Consider the following 18,810-nt stretch of genomic DNA (forward strand, 5'->3'; position numbering starts at 1 on the left):
CATTTTTTTTGTAGTGCATATTAAATAGATGAATATCCATTAAGAAGTTATAGAAAAGAAGAGTTAGAACAAAGACATTAGAACAGAGACAATAGAACAGAGACAGATAAAAAGTAATTAAAATATGAAAATTAATATAATAAATATAAATATCGATACTAACGTATTTTTTATTTTAAAATCTTATGTAATATTATTTTTTAGTTTTAAAATATTTATTATGTTGCGTCATTTTTTTTAAAGAGAGTTTATTTTAGAAAATTCTCAAAATTAATATTTTTTTATACTTTGTATTCATTAATATTTGTGTGAAAAAAAGTTCTAGAAATTTTATGAAATTGTAAAATATATTTCGTGAAGCACCGAACCAATAATTTTTTATATTTTTTAAGAATTTTCTAAAATAAACCCTCTTTAAAAACTTGACACCACGTAATAAATATTTTAAAATTGAAAAAAAATATTACATAAGATTTTAAAATAAAAAATACGTTAGTACTCATATTTATATTTATTATACTAATTTTAATATTTAAGTTACACAAAAATTTAATATAAATAAAAAGTTATAAAATGTTAGTTGTCACAAAATTTAATTTTTAAAAACAACTTTTGTAAAATCATAACATAAAAATAACATAAAATAGTAAAATTCATTCAAAATAAAATAAGATCATAAATGAATTTATAACTTTTTAATAAATTAATTATAAATATTTTATATTTTTCTGGAAGAGAGAGTAAAGAAAAAAAATTAAGACAAAATAAAAAAAAATCAATATGAAAGAGAAAGAATAAAACGTTAAGACACAAAACACATAACTCCAATTCTTATCTTAATATTAATATTTTATTTATGGTATTTGCTCTTTCTGTCTTTTCTTTCATATTAATAACCTATTTACTATAATTCAACAGTTAAGTTAACATGAGTTTAGTTTCTTAAAACTGAATTGTTTTATAATACAGTCCAATTATTATTATAAATAGTTTAATATAATATAATATAATTAACTATAGTTTAGTATAGTTTAGTAAATTATGCTCGGTCCTACTTTTGATAAAGAAAAAATAAATCAAGGTTAGAGAGAATAGAAACATTCAAGTTTGATTCATAGAGACATTTTCCCTTAAATCTAGATGACCAATAGGAGGCCTCCGCAGACTACACCTTTCAATTTTCATTTCAACATGACAATAATTTCTTTAATAACAAATAAGATATGGCTAGTTTAATGATAGAACTCAATAGTTAGTTAGTTCTATATTTAGAACATCAATACTAATAGTGGAATCAATAAACATTGCGTTATTCAGTAATACATCTACAGTTCCCCACGCATCAACTACCTACAATTGCATGTACGAATAATTTCATCAATCTAATTAATAAACATTGAGGAGTGCAGAAACAATTCCAATCAAGATAAAACCCACAAAAGCTTGTAGAGTCTTGCCAAGCCAATATGAAATTCAATAAATGGATAAAACTTACAAATTATCCTAACTAAAAAAATGCAATAAACAAAATTGAGGTTGAGAACTTACAAGCTGTGAAAGGGGAAAATATTTTGAAGCTCAAAATGTTGATAAAGTCGTTTTCCATGTAATGTGTGAATAATGTTATAAAGAGAGCACAAGATGAGAAAAAATTCTAAGAAACAAATATATCCCAAACTCTTATGACATTTATAAGTTGCATCAAGTAATAATCATTTTTTCCTCCCAAAGCCCTGAAGCTGTTTCAACTACAAATTATTCTAATTGAAATGCAAATTGTAGTCAAACATTTCCTACCTTGAAGACATTGAAAAATGTGAGCACTACGAGCAATAGGAGACAAGAAATGGAAAACAAGTAGTAGGAGAAGAACTAACCAAAACACCTAGGTTTTTATGACGAGATCGATCGAGCATTGAGAACGGTGACAAAGATTAAGTAACCAAAACACCTAGGTTTGATGACGAGATCAATCGAACACCTAGTTTTGATTACGAGAACGATCGGGCACCTAAGCAAAATAAAAATGAAAACAAAATTAAAAATGTGCCTAAGGTTTGTTCAAGTTTTGAAATTTGGAGGAAAGAGGGGAAGTGAGTGTAAAATGTTGGAGGGAAAAGGGTTTTGTTTGGTTTTAAAATTTTCTCGTGATAACCTGAAAAGGGTGTTACACCAGTTAATGATAACAGCCTCTTGGTGTTACGACAACAATAATGAGTTTAGACAACAATTACACCTCTAGTCACATGAAGTTTAAATAAAAGTCTAAGTTCCCTCCTAGTGTAGTAAAGAGTCAGCCTAGGTGTTAATCCAATGAATCATGAAACCAATTAGAGTAGTGTGATATTCTGTCCAGAGTTTGAAATTGTAAAATGCAAGTTTAGAGGATTTTGAAACAATGAAAAGTAAATGAACATTAGAAACTAAAGTGTAATCTAAAAACTAAAATGCAATTCAAATTGATATAACATTTGAAAACAGAATAGAAAATAAGAACTAAAAACATAAATACAATATAAGCTAGACCAGAATTGAACATGTTAAATCAAAGAATGCATGGATTGAATTAAAATAAAAATATGATAACTCATGCACAATTAGAAAACTAAAGATAACAATACATGTATCAGTTCTAATCTAAACTAAGGAATTGAAACTACAAATAAACGTTAACAATTGAAACTGACTGAAATGATAAATGCAAAATGAAAACTGATATAAAAATATGCTAATTGAAATTTGAACTAATGAATTCAATGCAAAAATTAGTACAAAACTGAATTTCTAAAGTGACATTAACTAGAAAAATTGTAAAACATGTGTTCTATTTTGGAATAAACTTTAAATTGAATGCAAAACTGAAATAATCATCAAAGATAGATTTCGGACAGCGAATGAAATTAAAACAATGCCAAAAAAACTAAAATAGAAGTGCAGAAATTGAATTGAATTAAAAATAGTGTTGAAACATAAATGGCAATGAAGAACTAAAACTAGAAAAAATGTAAAAGTTTATTTAACTATCAAATTGAAATGTAAATTGCAAACTGATTTAGAAACATAAAATGCATAGGAAAACAAATAAATGGCATTGCATTGAATGATAAACAAAATTAAAGTAACCAGAACAAATTTGAAAAACAGAAACAATGAAAATCTAAAATGGGTAAAGCTGAATTAGAGAGAATAGCAAACACGACCATAGTTATTCTTTTCTTCACTTGATTGTTAAGAACTCAATTCTGAATTCTTAGAACATGAAGAACAATTAGACCACTTAGTTCACAGATTTGGATCAAAAACCCAATTTTTAAATCAATTGATTAAATCATTTTTAAATAATCTTATATGTTCCATATCAAATAATAAGATAATTTATTTATTTAAAAATTATAATTCTAAATTATTCAATATTTATTTCTTTTACAATAGATTACATCAATTAATGCATTATAAATTACTACATTAACCATCACTATATTAACTTATCATATTTGTTACATTGATTTTTTTAAACTTATCTTGTAAATTACTACATTACCCTCATATGTTGACTAATTAAACTACATTTTTTCATATACTTTTTTGCATAAAAAAATTAAAATTCATTAATAAAACTATTGATTATACAATCGGATATTAAGAATAAAAATTAAGTCAATAGTTTTAAGTAATATATTATTTTAGAATCTATTATTTATTACTATTTCTCAAAACACAATTATTAATTATATATTTAAAGTTATAAATATTGATTAACTAATATATTATTAACAATTATTTTCCAAAAATATTTTATTTCAAAATATTGATATACATTTTTCGGTATTTATTTGTTTCCAAAAAAAATTCTACATTAAAAATTACTACAATATAAATTTCTACAATATAAAAAATCAAACTAAACAAATAAAAAAATATTTTTTATTATTTTATTATTTCATTTTTAAAAAAATGAAAAAAAAAAAGGGAACGCAGGTCAGAATTCGGGGGAGCCGAATTCTGAACTTAATCAAAATGTGTGCTACATTGATAATTATAAAGTACAGTGTGCTACAATGGAAAAAAAATGGGTATAGATTATGAGTGCTATTTTTGTAATTATTGACCGCTTAACTAAGTATGTTCAATTTTTGGCTTTCGAAAGCTGTTGCAGTCTACTGCTTTTCATCGGCAAACAAAAGCTTTGAACAAATCCTTAGAAGCTTATCTGAGGTGTGTTTCGAGGAATATGCAGATGAAAACAAGGGACAAAGTTTCTAAGTTACTCAGGGCTAAGCAGATTTAAAGCGCAGAAACAAACAATATGTCAATACACCCTCTCACAAATTAGCAGCAAGGTATTACAAAATAATAGACAAAATTAATTCAGTCGCATACAAATTGGAGTTACCTCCTGGCACAAAATTTCATAATGATTTCCATGTTTCTTTATTAAAGAAACATCCACAAGCATGCATCAACCTCCCTTTTCCTGCACCCATACAAATTTCTTCATTTCCCATCAAAATAACTACCGGAAATTTTTTTTCCTGAACTATTTTTGTATTCCTGAAAATTAATTCAGGAAGTGTTAGTCATTCCCAAGATTTCGATGCCAAAACGAATTGGACCCAACAAATTAATCCATGAAAGACTGAAATGCGTTAAATTGGAAAACTCAACCAAGACAACCCAATCGTTCAAAAGCTGCAAGCAGTTGAGTAAAACCCATTAACTTGATCTTCTTCTTTTTAACTAAATTGAAGTTCAGCCTTCAAATAAAATCCCGCAATTTATTTTAATTTCTTACTGTTTAAAATTGTAAGAGATCCATAAAAATGTAAAATTTTATTAAAATAGAAACAAAAAGAATTAAAAACTTCCTTGACTTACTGACTTTGTAATACTACTTTTCCTTTCGAGGTATTTCATCATATAGTTTTTGTTTTTTTTAAAAAAAAGAGAGAATAAGATCACCCAGTCCAACGCAAAAAATAAAAATAAAAAATGGATCCATTCCTGACCCATAATGAAATGGGTTGAAAATGGGGCTAGAAATTATGTTTAACATTATCATGTTCGAAACTGCAGTTATAAATCATTGGTCCATATACCCATTTTAAAGGCCAACTTAAGGTTTTGAACAGCATACAATTCGAAAGATACCGAGTTAGTGACCACCAATGGTAGCCTCAATTACAAAACCAAGCACATAAAAGAAAAGTAATGTCTTCAGAAGACAGGTATAAAGCTTCCTTTCAAGCCTTTAAGTTCTGATATCCATCTACATTAATAAATACCACCCCTCAATGCAAGCACCAAATGAAGTACTGAACCACCCTCAATGTTGTACTCTTTGGCTGTTTTGTCGTCAGCAAGCTGCTTACCTGCATATATGAGTCTGCAGAAAAATGCAAATCATCAGATTCTAGTGTTTCCAACAGAATAAAGTACTTTGTCTAATTTTATATAGTACTTAAAGTGAAACCTCAGAGATATAACATGAAACGGATCAAATACTTCAGATAAAAGAACGAGGACAAAATTTCAGTGATACTCTTGATTATCAAGCAAATCAAACGAAACTGATATACAACATTGGCAATCAGGCATTCACCAGAACATTCTCCGTCATCAATGAGTATGCAAAGCTTTACAATTTGACGGGACTTCTACGAATATAACAATGACAAGAAGCAAATAATGCACTATTATCAATAATTTTCCAATTCAGCTGGGGCAAAAATTTATGGATGAATAAGGATAAAGCATTTCAAACTTTTTTAAATATTATACATTAACCTACGCTTAGCCTTTGTTACCCAACTTCGGTTTAGGATTCTCTTTTCTCTAAAAGGAAAAAAGGTTAGGTCGACTACAATCTTAGAAAAGTTTTTGAGAAGAACCTTGGAAAACTACAACACAAGCTAGCCAATCAAGTAGAAGAGTCCAAGGCCTACACCAACACTAGAATCCCATCTCTAACTGAGACTTAAATTCATACCTAAAATTGAATGCAAACAGTTCTTAAAAGTTGAAGTAAAATTTTCAATGCACAAAGCCCCAAAAAGAAAACCAAGGCCTCTATAGAAGCGGATTCGAGGAGCTTCTACTTCAAGGAAAACTGGAAAAAGCTAAACAAAATACCAACATTGATGTCCATAAATAATATTTTAGAATATACACAAAATTATAAACTAAGTGATAAATGAATTTTATTAAAAAGCTCAAAAGAACGAAGCCATATAATTTTTTCACCTTCTATCGTTTCATCACAGTGGCAAGATTGCTTATAAATCTATTTCACAAGACCATATGATTGTCAATTATAACCCTACAACAGGAAGCTCGAAATAATGTACGCCAAGATATTGAATCAATGATATCTACATGCATGGAACTTATATCTATGTTTATTTATAAAAATAATTGACAGGAAATTATTCAAAAATATGATCAGAAACAAATGCTTTTTGTAGTTAACAAGTGACATGCACATTTCCATGTAACAGTTAAATCATGTGCTGTTGAATTAGCAAAGGCAGCTAAGCTCAATTAACACAAAAGAAGATAAAACCTCTGCTGCACAGGTGGAATTCCTTCCTTTTCTTCTACACGTTCCTTGATCCGGTCAATCGTATCAGTTGGCTCAATGTCGATTTCAATTTCTTTTCCAGTCAGAGTCTTCACTTTAATCATGGTTCCTCCCCTGAGCCTCAAGACCAAGTGAAGGGTTGATTCCTTTTGTATGTTATAATCAGCAAGTGTGCGACCATCTTCGAGTTGCTTACCAGCAAAAATCAACCTCTGCTGGTCAGGAGGGATACCTTCCTTGTCCTACAAAATGCATTCCACCCAAAGTTATTAGAAACTGATGGTGTAACTCACATAAAGGCTCCCTTTGGAATAGCAGCTCAAGGGTATTTGGACCTATCTATCAGCAATACATGTTTATCAAGTATTTTCAGTCCAGTTAAGAAAAGATTATCAGTACATAAGAGAGAACACTGGAAATGGAACGAGCAAGGGTAAAAGATTAAGCCAAACGAATGATTAATGTTGTTGCTAAAGTAGAAGGACAAAAGTTTCACGGTCATGCCTGTAAGCCAATGACTGAAAGAAAGAAAAGATTAAGGCAAATCATCCCCGAAAAATCTTTGATGGTACACATATATCTCAAATCCAATTGGTTGATAAATCCAATATCCAATATCAGTACATATAAGCAATGTTTTTTTAAAATGTCTATTTATTCGACCAGGTTAGTAATGAAAAACTTCAGATAACATTGTATTAAAATCCAAATCATAGTAGGAATTAAACATGTAAGCATATCATTATACAAATCATGCAATTATTGGTTGATATTACAAGTATAATAAAAAGTTAAAATTTTAAATAAAATCGTAGAACTAGTATTATATACATCACATGAGTTCTGTTGTATGAAATTAAACACTTTGAATTAAAATATTAGAATTAACTTACAAAAATAACATTTGTATTTCAAATAATTATAATAAAATATATTCATTTTCTAGGAGTTGATTATGTTAAAACTATGTTGTGAAACCTGGTTTGGCCTAGCCGATCCACCAAGTTTAACCAGAAACCGTTGACCAGACCAGTGACCAGACTGGCTTGGCCCAGAAATATATACAACCTGGGTGACCTAGCCAGGCCAAACAGTCCAACCTCTAACTCATTAACCCATTGCCTCAACCCGGTCAAGTTTCACAACACATTAAAACAAATGAATAGCATTTTCATTGGATAGGATTAAATATAAGTCTCTTATATTTGATACCATGAGGCATTTATAAAAAAAAACTGTCCAACTGGATTAATATAATACTCTATTTATCCTTCTTCAGTCTAGATTTTCAGAATGCTTCTGTAGTAAGATAAATGTTCACAGAAACATCATTATTTCTGACCACTTTAGTCAGTAATTTTGCTGCATGCATTTGGTTATGAATTTTAATATATTATTTGACTGCAGATTCTGTGTAACCATTCAGACTGATGGTTTTTGTTAGGAATATAATTATGGTTGAAATAATGGAAAGAATAAATAAATGCAATAGGGAAATGTTGTACAAATTATGTATATGAATATATAATGGACCTAGGGTACTGCATAGCTAGAAACTAAAATAAGTTTTAAAAGACCCTTATTGATCTGACCTAGTTACTTAAAACTAACAACAAACTAGATTACTGGTTGATTTATATTTATAGTATTCAGAACCACTTATGCCATTTTTTGTCATGTCATACTCTTACTATTTCAATGATCATGTCAACAATAAAAAATAGCTCTATATGTTATCTTTCTTCGGCCTGGTTAGTCCACATTTTGAAAACGCAATGTTCAAGTGAAGAAAAGGAAAGTCTAGTAGTATATGCTTCCAGAGTTGGAGAATAGGTATAGACTAATTGCAACCTCTTTGGGTCTTGCAAGCTATAAAACTAGATAACAGAATACAAAGTGATTATAAATCAGTTGTAAACTGGTTTAAACCCAGTACTTAGAACAAAAACAGATTCAAGGGTTCATAATCAATTTTGAATGGGTTTGAAATGGATACAGGGCCTTAAAACTTCTTAAACTTTGTGACTTTTATAAAAGTGTGAGCAAAATATGAAGTGCATTTCATCTAAACTATTAAGTCTTAGTTTTTTTATTCTTTCTATCTTCAATTAAACTCTGATATTAGTCCCTTTGGTGGGTCTCTTATACTTTTAAATCATTCACAAGTAAAAAAATAAAATGTTCTTCACTAGCTCAATACAGGTTTTGCGTCAGCTCACCAACAACCGAAACTCATTTGCCAACAATTCATCAGATTCAGTCTTGAAAACCACACCACATTAGCAGCTTAGCTTTCCATACTAAATTCAAGTCCAGCCTTATTCAGAGTATTACAACTAGGCAAATTAGTCAACAACTAAGAGAGGAAACACGCAGAACAATTTCATTACACATCTAAGTCTACTAATGTGTATCAAAAACCGATTTACTGAAATCTTGTTACAAAAGAGATCATTCCGGGGTGATTCAGACAAGTATTCCAGACTATAAATTCTTAGTAGTGTAAAAGTTTGCTTATAATTGAGAAACAAATATATCAACTCCTAGCAGTCATAGATTATTACAAGCCTTGAAATTAAATAATATCCATAGCAACAGAAATAATTAAATATAATGTGTAATTCAGCTTCAAATTTCTGCAGACACAATACAACAAGTATTTTACAATCCTTACATAGAACTGTTTAAAGGTTTAACCACTCATGCTTCTTAGTTATTCCTTACATAAGCTTCAGGTTTTTACAGACACTTTTTAACCTGTGCTCCTGCACACACTTTTCAATTTAACCAATTTCCACTCTAACAACAGGTCAGGCCACGGACTAAATCAAATAGTTTCTAAAACATATATGTTATGCAGACATACCATATCAACACAGTAATAAAACCATTTATAGAATAAACTAATTCAATAGGACGCACAATTCAACTCTAGACCTCGCATAAGTTGGAAAGGTCCGAAACGATTAGAAACCCTCGAATTGAATGAGAGAAAATAAAACGCAGAAGAATAGATGAACAAAACTCATAAAACCCTAGGTGAACGGAATCAAAGTTGTTATCAAGGAAAGAAAGTAGATAGAGAAAGAACCTGAATCTTGGCTTTGACGTTGTCAATGGTGTCGCTGCTTTCGACCTCCAGCGTGATGGTCTTTCCGGTCAAAGTCTTGACGAAGATCTGCATGTTGATGAATGAGAGAGAGGAGAGAGAGTGTGGGAGAGAAAACGAGAGTGAGAGATTGTTTGGTTAGTGCCTCTGAGGGGGTATTTGTAGTTCGTAGGTTGTAAGCAATGTTTGGGTTGTGTGATGAATGGGGACTAGGAGAAACAGTGAGGAGATTGGATCTTCAATTATACTTGTGTTTGGAAACTCTCAACCTATTGAACTTACTTTTTTGACACTATTGAACTTAAACCAAAACCAGGGTCCTTGTTTTATCTCTATCCATTCCTTCAAGTTTATTTAGTTTTGAGTTAAAAGAAACCCTAAAATTTTATAAATACTATTAAGTTTTTTTTTTAAATTTATACATAATATACTCTTTTAGTATTTTTTTCTAGTTAAACTATCTTTACTAGTTTTATTATATAATAAAAATATAAATTAGTAACAAACAATCTACTTAAAAAGATCTCAACATAATCTCATAGACATGATATTTTATGCCATCAAATTTTTCAAACTTAATTTCTTTTGTAAATTTATAAACTTTCGGCGGTCTATGTTAAATTTTAGTGCTAGTTTTTAAAATTTTAAAATTTTTCAATTCAATATCTACAGTGAATTTTCTTAGTTATTAACCGAAATTATTTTTAAATTTAATTAAAATTATACAAATATAATTATAAAATTACAAATATAACATTATCATATTATCAAATTATCAAATTACAAAATTATACACTTATAAAATTATAAAATTATAAACTTATAAATTATTAAATAATAAAATTATAAAAATGTAAAATCGTTAAATTATTAAATTAATAAATTACTAAATTATTAAATTATTAAATTATTAAATTATAAACTTATAAAATTCTAAAATAATAAAATTATAAAATCTAAAAATCTAAAAATCTAAAAATCTAAAAATTTAAAAATTTAAAATTTAAAATTTTAAAAAATAAAAAATTATACAATTATACAATTATAAAATTATAAAATTATAAAATATTGAATTATAAAATTATAAAGATATAAAATTACAAAATTATAAAATTATAAAATTACAAAATTACAAAATTATAAAATTACAAAATTACAAAATTATAAAATTATAAAATTTTTAAATTTTATAAAAATTATAAAATTATAAAATTTTAAATTTTAAAATTATAAAATTTTAAATTTTAAAATTATAAAATTCTAAAATTTTAAATTTTAAAATTATAAAATTTTAAAACTTTAAATTTTAAAATTATAAAAGTTTAAAATATAAATTATTATATTATTATATTATTTTTTTATTATTTTTTTATTTTTTTATTTTTTATTTTATTAAATTATTAAGTTAATAAATTATAAAATTGTAAAATTATAACTTTTAAAATTATAAGATTACAAAATTATAATTTTATATTAAAAACTTATTTTTGGCAAAGGAAAAAATATACAGTAACATTATCCCACCAACATGGTAAGAATAAATGACTCAAACAATAATAAAAGTAAAAGAATTAGTTAAAAAGTTTCTTTGTTTAGGAATATCAAATTCATATACCCTTTTAATAGTACAAACAGACATATGCCTCTGAGTTAGTGCATGGGACAAATTTAAAACAGAAAGTTCAAGAGTCTTCTAAAGAACAAATGGCTAGATATCATTTGGATCTCACTCAACAGAAATGTTTCAAGAAATTTTGTCAATAGTTTTATGTTTAAAAAGTTTCAAGATTATTTATTCAATAGCTTTTTAACTAATTTTATTACTTTTATTATTGTTTGAGTAATTTTTTCTGACCATATTGGTGAAATAATTATAAAATTATAAAATTATTAAGTTATTAAACTATCAAGTTATTAATTTATTAATATGTAAAATTATAAAATTATAAAACTATATAATTATAAAATTATAAAATTATAAACTTATAAAATTTCAAAATTATACATTTAAAAAATTTTAAAATTTTAAAATTATAAAGTTATAAAGTTATAAAATTATTAAATTATTAAATAATAATTTGTTTTTTCAAAAAAAAATAAAAATAAAAATAAAGTAAATAAGTTTTTTCTTTGATTTTTTTTCTTTGTCTAAATAATAGGATAATAATAATAATAATAATAATAAATAAAAAGATAAAAAAAAGGCCGTTTTAATCTTTTATGTATTTTCTTTTGAGGCTTTGTTTCTATTTTAGTCCAAAATACTCTATACACCTACACTGTTTTTTCTTGCAACTAACAGCAGTCCAAAATTTTATATCCTCACTTTGCTCTATGTTTTGGCATTTCTCCTCCAAATCAAGAAGTTAATGATGAGATTCTTTTTTTTTAGAAGCGAAATCTATTCTAACATTTAGGACCTTTTTTTCCCAAAGATAATTTATTTTGTGCTCTGATTTTATGACACATTTTTTTCTAGATGAGAAAAATAGTAATATGTTTCTCAAGAATATATTTTTTTCTAATTATAATTAATTTTCCTGATCACATTTGATTTTGTGCTCTGATATTTTTCTGTGATTTGATTCCCGTAATGTGATAATATTAAGACTAATTCTTGCCTTTTAAAATTCGTTGTAATTAAGACATACATTTTTATGATATTTCCTTAGATTTATATTGTTGTGTATATAATAAACCCATCAGACAAAAAGAAAGAAAAAAAGGATTTTTTTCTTACCTTGAGAGGCCTCTCTTAAAAAACCCAAAAACTCACGGTTCATCTTGCTCTTGAGTTCTTTTCCATAATCTTAAGCACCAAAAACTCATTCATCCAGGGAAGAGTATTGGTAAGACTGTATTAATATTTATCTACATTGAGAATGATTTGATTTTGGTCTTCGATGTTTTTTACAGCAGCTATTAGTGCATACATGGTTTTTCCAAGCCTATAATCATTTAATCATTTGTTTTATTATTTAAAACCCTTTAAATTTAAAAGCTTGATTGAATTCAAAGTGTAATGAGAGTTTTGAGAAAGTGACGTAGATTTAGTTGTACTTTCTAATTCAATCAAAATGATGATAAATAGGTGGGTCCCATTTTTTAAGTATACATTTGTACATCGTTCATATATTTGAAAAAGAATCATACATTGATGTGGGTTTTGGTGTTGAACTTTAGCTTTTACATGTTTTTTCTTATCATATTATTAGCTTTTAAAATGGTCCATATTATAATCAATTTCTATAATGAGTTTCGTTTCTAAGCAAATAATTAAAATTCGCTTTTAAAAAAGAAATAATATAATGATCGTCCGCATCAACTTAGTATTTTAGTTTCCTTTCTTTCGTTTTTTTAAATAAAAAGTAATAATAAAATATGTTTTTAAAATGATCATCTGCATCGGTCTCGTATTTAATGTTTTTGTTTTATTTAACATATTTCTGAAAATTTAAAATATCAACATTTTCACTCAAAAAAAAAAAACAATCAGGTTGTTTTCAATTTTTTTTCCTAAAGGTTTTTCAAAAGAACTACGTGATCCTGATTCTCTGTTATAAATGGAGATATGTAGCAGCAAGGAGTAATCCTTGTCGGGCCCAAAAAACAAAAATCTTTTTTTGTTCCTTTGAATTTTCTTTGTCATCTTTATTTATTTATATTTTATTTTATTTTATTTTTTGGAAAATAAACATTTAAAGGAGACCACATCCATTTGTATTTTACTTAAAGGTACGGGCGTTGTAGGGTGCTAACACCTTTCCTACACGTAACCAACTCCCTACCCAAATCTGTTTTCGTAGACCTTGCTCTTTTTTTATGGTTTTCCGTTGTTTCCTATAATAACTATGGTGGTGACTCCAAATGTCTCTTTTTTTTATTTGTTTGTTGGTTCGTCATCCCATCGCGATTTTGGTTGTGACAAATGGTCACTCCATTGGGGACTTTAGAGAGTTAGACCATTTAATTAAATATATAAAATTGATGTGGTTTTTTCAATTTTTTTTTTCTCTTTCTTTTTCATTCCTCTTTTTCTTCTTATATTTATTTATTTTAATTTTTTTTCTCATTTATTATTATTATTGTATATTTTTTGTTCATTTTGGATGATTGATTTTTTTTTTGTTCATATTGCTTTATTTTTATGCTTGAATTTTGAATCCTAGGATAGATGACTTTGTTGTTTATAGTTGTCTGGTTTTTTTCTATTTGTTTGCAGGAAGGGGTTTGGGTATGCATTATCCTCCCTTCACACACACACATTATGTGCATGACATGAGTGGGGCCCTATATGTTAGTTTTGAAATGGTGAGTTTAGCTAAGCAAGGGGGTTGAATTGGCTTTATAAAACTTTTTGAAAGCTTAAACCTCTTTTCAATTGAATCTAATGGACGGGAAAGTTTGGATGTAAATGCAGCAGACCAGTACACTTTCAGTCGATTAAAATATAAAACAGGAGACTAAATTGTTCTTGATGCTATGAAACAATCGATTAAAAAGACAAATCAATCGGCTAAAATACTGGAGAATTATGCAGAATGCAAAATTTGCGAATTCAACTCAAATAACAATCTTTTACATACAAGACTTGTTCTAATCAGTATTTATAACAAGTATAAAGCCTCAGATTACACAAGAAGGCCTTAAATCAGCCCAAAGATCAAATTGCTTGGTTTTCTTGAGTTTTTAAAGAGTTTCAACGAGAGTGAGATGAAGGAAAGAAGAATGCACAATGTTTTTATACTGGTTCACTCAATCACAGAGCTACATCCAGTTTACCAGGATAACTTGAGCCTGGTTTCCACTAAATTCAAAAGTTTTACAAATCACAAACCGAGATTACACTTTTGAACAACAAAACACACAAGAATTTAGACTCACACAAAAATCTAGACACACAACCTACAAGAATCACACTTGCAGACCTGAAATCACATCAGGCAAACCATCCAAAGGCACAAGAACATCCAAACCTGATGGTGGCTGTCCCTAGCCAACCATACATATGTTCTTCAAGCTACTCACAAGCCAAAATGCCTTCAAGATCAACAAAGATCTTCAAAATACAAGTTCTAGTTGTGTATTGCAGAGAGAGAATGCTTCCTAGAGATGAATGACAAGGTTTCGTTTAGAAAAACTCATATTTGCACCTCTGCTCGTAAAAACACAACTTATATAGTCTGGTTTAAGTGAAAATAGTCGATTAAATTTTGCGTACAATCGACTGATTTCACCTGACTTAAGTGAAATCAGTCGATTGAAAAATAATTCAATGGACTGAATGCATTCATACCAGAAATTATATACAGCAAGCCTTTTAACCTGTTAAAACCCATTTTAACATACTAAAAGAGACACACTAAGGCACACAAGACATCTAACCTATGTCATATAGCCTATCAACAATGTATAACACAAACACATTACATTTAACATGTTATTTACAGATTTCACACACTAAAACTTAATCTTCAAGAGGATCTTCATCATTCTTCATCAAACATTTAAGATCTTCATGCACATGGCTTTATCAATTCTTTACTTCAAGCTTGCTTGTGCCAACAATATACCCGGGTCTGAGTAACTTTAGAATTATAGGGGATTGTGTAGCAGTGCCACAGTGGATGTACTTCCCAAGTGGTCATTGTGAGAACCCCAGCTAGAGTTTGTTTGCTTCATTGGTACTCCCACCTCTTGTGGTTTACCAACTGTCGTGGGAAATGCCATGAAGTGGGTCATAGCTCTAGTGACCTTGATATTTAGGTATTAGGAAACCATCCTGGTAAGCGCATCTATTTTTACCTTAGATCCATTAGGCATCGAACCTTTGTTAAGGCATAAGGGGAGATATACACGTCTTTTTATTCCTCGGTTTATTTTATTTTATTTTATCTTTTTATTTATTTATTTTTCTTTTCTCTTGATTTTGTATTAGTAATAAAATCATGCATGACATATTATGCATTCATGTATTTATGTTTTGCCATGTCATCTCATCATGTTTATTTGATTTTAGACTCGAAATTATAAAGTTGTGATTAAATTTGAAAAAAAAAACGAAGTTAACATGGAATTTGGAGTCGGGGTCAATTAGGATTTGATACTTTGAAGAAGAAATCATCCTCTAGGGTTGTAGAAAGTAATTTAAGAGCATGATAGCTAGGGCTAGAGATTAGGTTTTCTTTCTAACGCACTTATTTATGAGCTTTTTAGAGGGTGGAGTTTGTATTGACTCTTTTCCATGTTAATTTACTCACATCTTTATAATTTTGTATAAAATAAATTATTTTCATTCTGTTTTCCCTTCCTTTTCTTTTTCTTATTTTATTTTGTTTAATAAAAATAATAGCGCAAAAATATAAAAAACAAATACGGCAAGGCCAAGGCACCCTTACAGAACGCGAGCAAATAGTAAGAATATAGAGGACTGGGAAACCGCACAAGAGACAATAAAAGCAAATATCAATCAACTAAAGGACCAAGTAGGTCAAATCTTGGAGGCTTTGAAGTCCTTAAAGGCCTTAGGAGAAGCTTCATCAGCAAAGGGTGAGGAAAGCACTCACGACACTCTTGTTGCTTTCCCAGCGTACAGATTGCCATCTGGTTACACCCCACCTATTGGAGAATATTTAGAGGCTGAACATGCTTCCTTCTCATTCCCAATCAATACTCCAAGGAATGAAGCAACTACCTTTGCGAAACCACAAGTGACTGTGATACCCAAGCCTTTAAACACAACTTTCGGTGATGACTCTTTGGGCAAGATTACACCACACCCTACTATGCAGTTCGTATCCGTTGATGTTGAGGGAACCAAAACTAAGTTGGAAATTTTGGAAGAATAGCTACGAGCTATTGAGGGAGGTGGAAACTATGGGTTTGGCGATGTTGCGGGTTTAAGCCTAGTTCGTGATGTCACAATACCCCACAAGTTTAAAGTTTCGGAATTCAAAAAGTACAAGGGTACCACATGCCCTAGAAGCCATCTAACCATGTATTTTCGAAAGATGGATGCCTATGCTTATGATGAAAAATTGTTAATCCACTTCTTCCAATTGGCTGGGGTAGCATTGAGTTGGTATACACACTTGGAAGCATCTCGCATTCGTTCTTGGATGGATTTTGTGGATGCCTTTTTGAAATAGTACAAGTATAACATGAATATTGCACCAGATCGGTTGCAATTACAAAACATGGCCAAAAAGGATGCTGAATCATTTAAGGAGTATGCACAACGATGGAAAGAGCTTGCTTCTCAGGTGGAACATCCTCTTCATGATAAGGAAATGGTGGCAATGTTTGTGAACACGTTGCAACCACCATTCTATGAGCACATGGTGGGGAATGTATCCTCAAATTTCGTTGATATCATCATCATAGGTGAAAGGATAGAGATTGAGCTGAAAAATGGAAAAATTTCATATAGCCCATTAGCGGCTACAATTCCTAAAAAGCTTGATTTCAGTCTTGGGAAGAAGATGGAAGTAGAGGTGCACGCAGAATCAACAATACCTAGGTGGGAAAATCAGACTCTTGCTTACCAAGCATAATCTCCACAACAAGGATCCTATCAATCACAACACGCCTCAAATAACACTTGGAAAATTGAGGCTAACACAAATCCCAACCATTCTTTAGGGCAAATCACTAGCCCTAGAAGGAATCAAGAAAAGAATTATATTCATTTCACTCCTATTCTTGTGACTTACACGGAGTTATTGTCGGATCTACTCTGTAATGCTTTGGTAGCTATTTGCCCGATGAAGCCATTCGAGCCTCCCTACTCTAAGTATTTTGATGTAAATGTCACATGTGATTATCACGGGGGAGCCATTGGTCATTCTATTGAGAAATGTTTGTCTTTCAAACACAAAGTGCAAGCTTTAATCGACTTAGGGTGGTTAAAATTTCAAGAGAATAAACCCAACATTAAGGTCAATCCCCTCTTTGGGCATGATAATGCTTCTGTACCACACCTAGCCGGTTCAACCCGACTATAGCCATAAAACCCGCCTATATACGCAAGTAATCACCATGTATGAATAGTTAGCAGTACCTAGCCTAAGTTGTTAAAAGGTAACCAATCTAGGCCGAAAACTTAAGATGATTAAGCAAGAACATGACAGGTTCAGAGAATTACCCACAAGGCCCCTAAGGGCCCACGATAATCGTCCTAAAAGGCTTGGCCCAAGACCCAGGCCCACCTACGACCTAAACAAGGGCCCAGCCCATGACGTGGCTAAGCATAATTAATAACCTATAAATGCACATGGACCCCAAAATTTTAAGGTACGCATTCATTACTCTCCTAATTACGAGATTTGACTTTTTAAGAGGTTTTGCTGACTTGAGCATCGGAGTCTCTTCTGCAGGTAAACCCTCTCGGATCCAAACCAATTCACACCGAGATATCCACAGACGACATATACCAGTCAAGAGGAAGCCTACTGAGGAGATTGCGGACTAGGGTCAGGTAACGCTTGTGTCTGACATCTTATTTGTTCTCTGCAGGAACAACTTCGATAAATGCTATTGATCTCGAGGGACACAAGTTGGTGAAAAATGTGAGCAAAATTCAGAGTTCACGAAGGTTTATTTTTTAGGCACTACTAACAATAGGATTGTTGGAAGGTAAATATAACTTAAGCGATGCATGCGGGTTCCATCCAGGTGCTAAACATTCCATCGAGGCGTGCAACAAGTTCAAAAATTTTCTACAGAATTTGATCAACAAGAACTTTATGCAAGTATGTTGTACGGATAAAAAGGACAGTAGAAGACTGATAGAAGAAAAGAAGGAGCAAAGCCTAGCTCGCATAGAAGGACGAGAACGAAAGATAGGGAAGATTCACATCAGTGACATCGAAGAGAGCTTCTGTAGTGCTGGATGGATTAACACTTGTCAAATATCGACCATCGAGGATGAAATTGGATCTGAAAGCTTAAACTTTATGCGATCTTGTCCTCTAGACGTGTAGCTGAATAATTGAGAGATAACGAATTTACCTGTGATGTTTAATTTGGAGAAAATGTGATAATCCTATTACTTTACTCGAAGCTTTAGGATTCAAGACTTTACGAGATGAATTTTTTTTCTTTTATGCTTAGTGTGACAATACAA

At 29.9% G+C, this 18,810-nt stretch overlaps 1 protein-coding gene across 1 annotated transcript; it reads right to left on the bottom strand.

The window, feature by feature from the left end:
* Positions 1 to 5,028: 5,028 nt before the first annotated feature.
* Positions 5,029 to 9,967, bottom strand: LOC114185610 (ubiquitin-NEDD8-like protein RUB2). Its single transcript, XM_028073452.1, has 3 exons — positions 9,669 to 9,967; positions 6,560 to 6,819; positions 5,029 to 5,383 (listed from the first exon to the last, which is right to left on the bottom strand). The coding sequence occupies exons 1-3, from the start codon at positions 9,759 to 9,761 to the stop codon at positions 5,272 to 5,274; spliced, it is 465 nt and encodes a 154-aa protein (XP_027929253.1). The 5' UTR covers positions 9,762 to 9,967; the 3' UTR covers positions 5,029 to 5,271.
* Positions 9,968 to 18,810: the final 8,843 nt, after the last annotated feature.

This window comes from Vigna unguiculata, chromosome 1 (genome assembly GCF_004118075.2).
Source record: "Vigna unguiculata cultivar IT97K-499-35 chromosome 1, ASM411807v1, whole genome shotgun sequence".
NCBI lineage: Eukaryota > Viridiplantae > Streptophyta > Magnoliopsida > Fabales > Fabaceae > Vigna > Vigna unguiculata.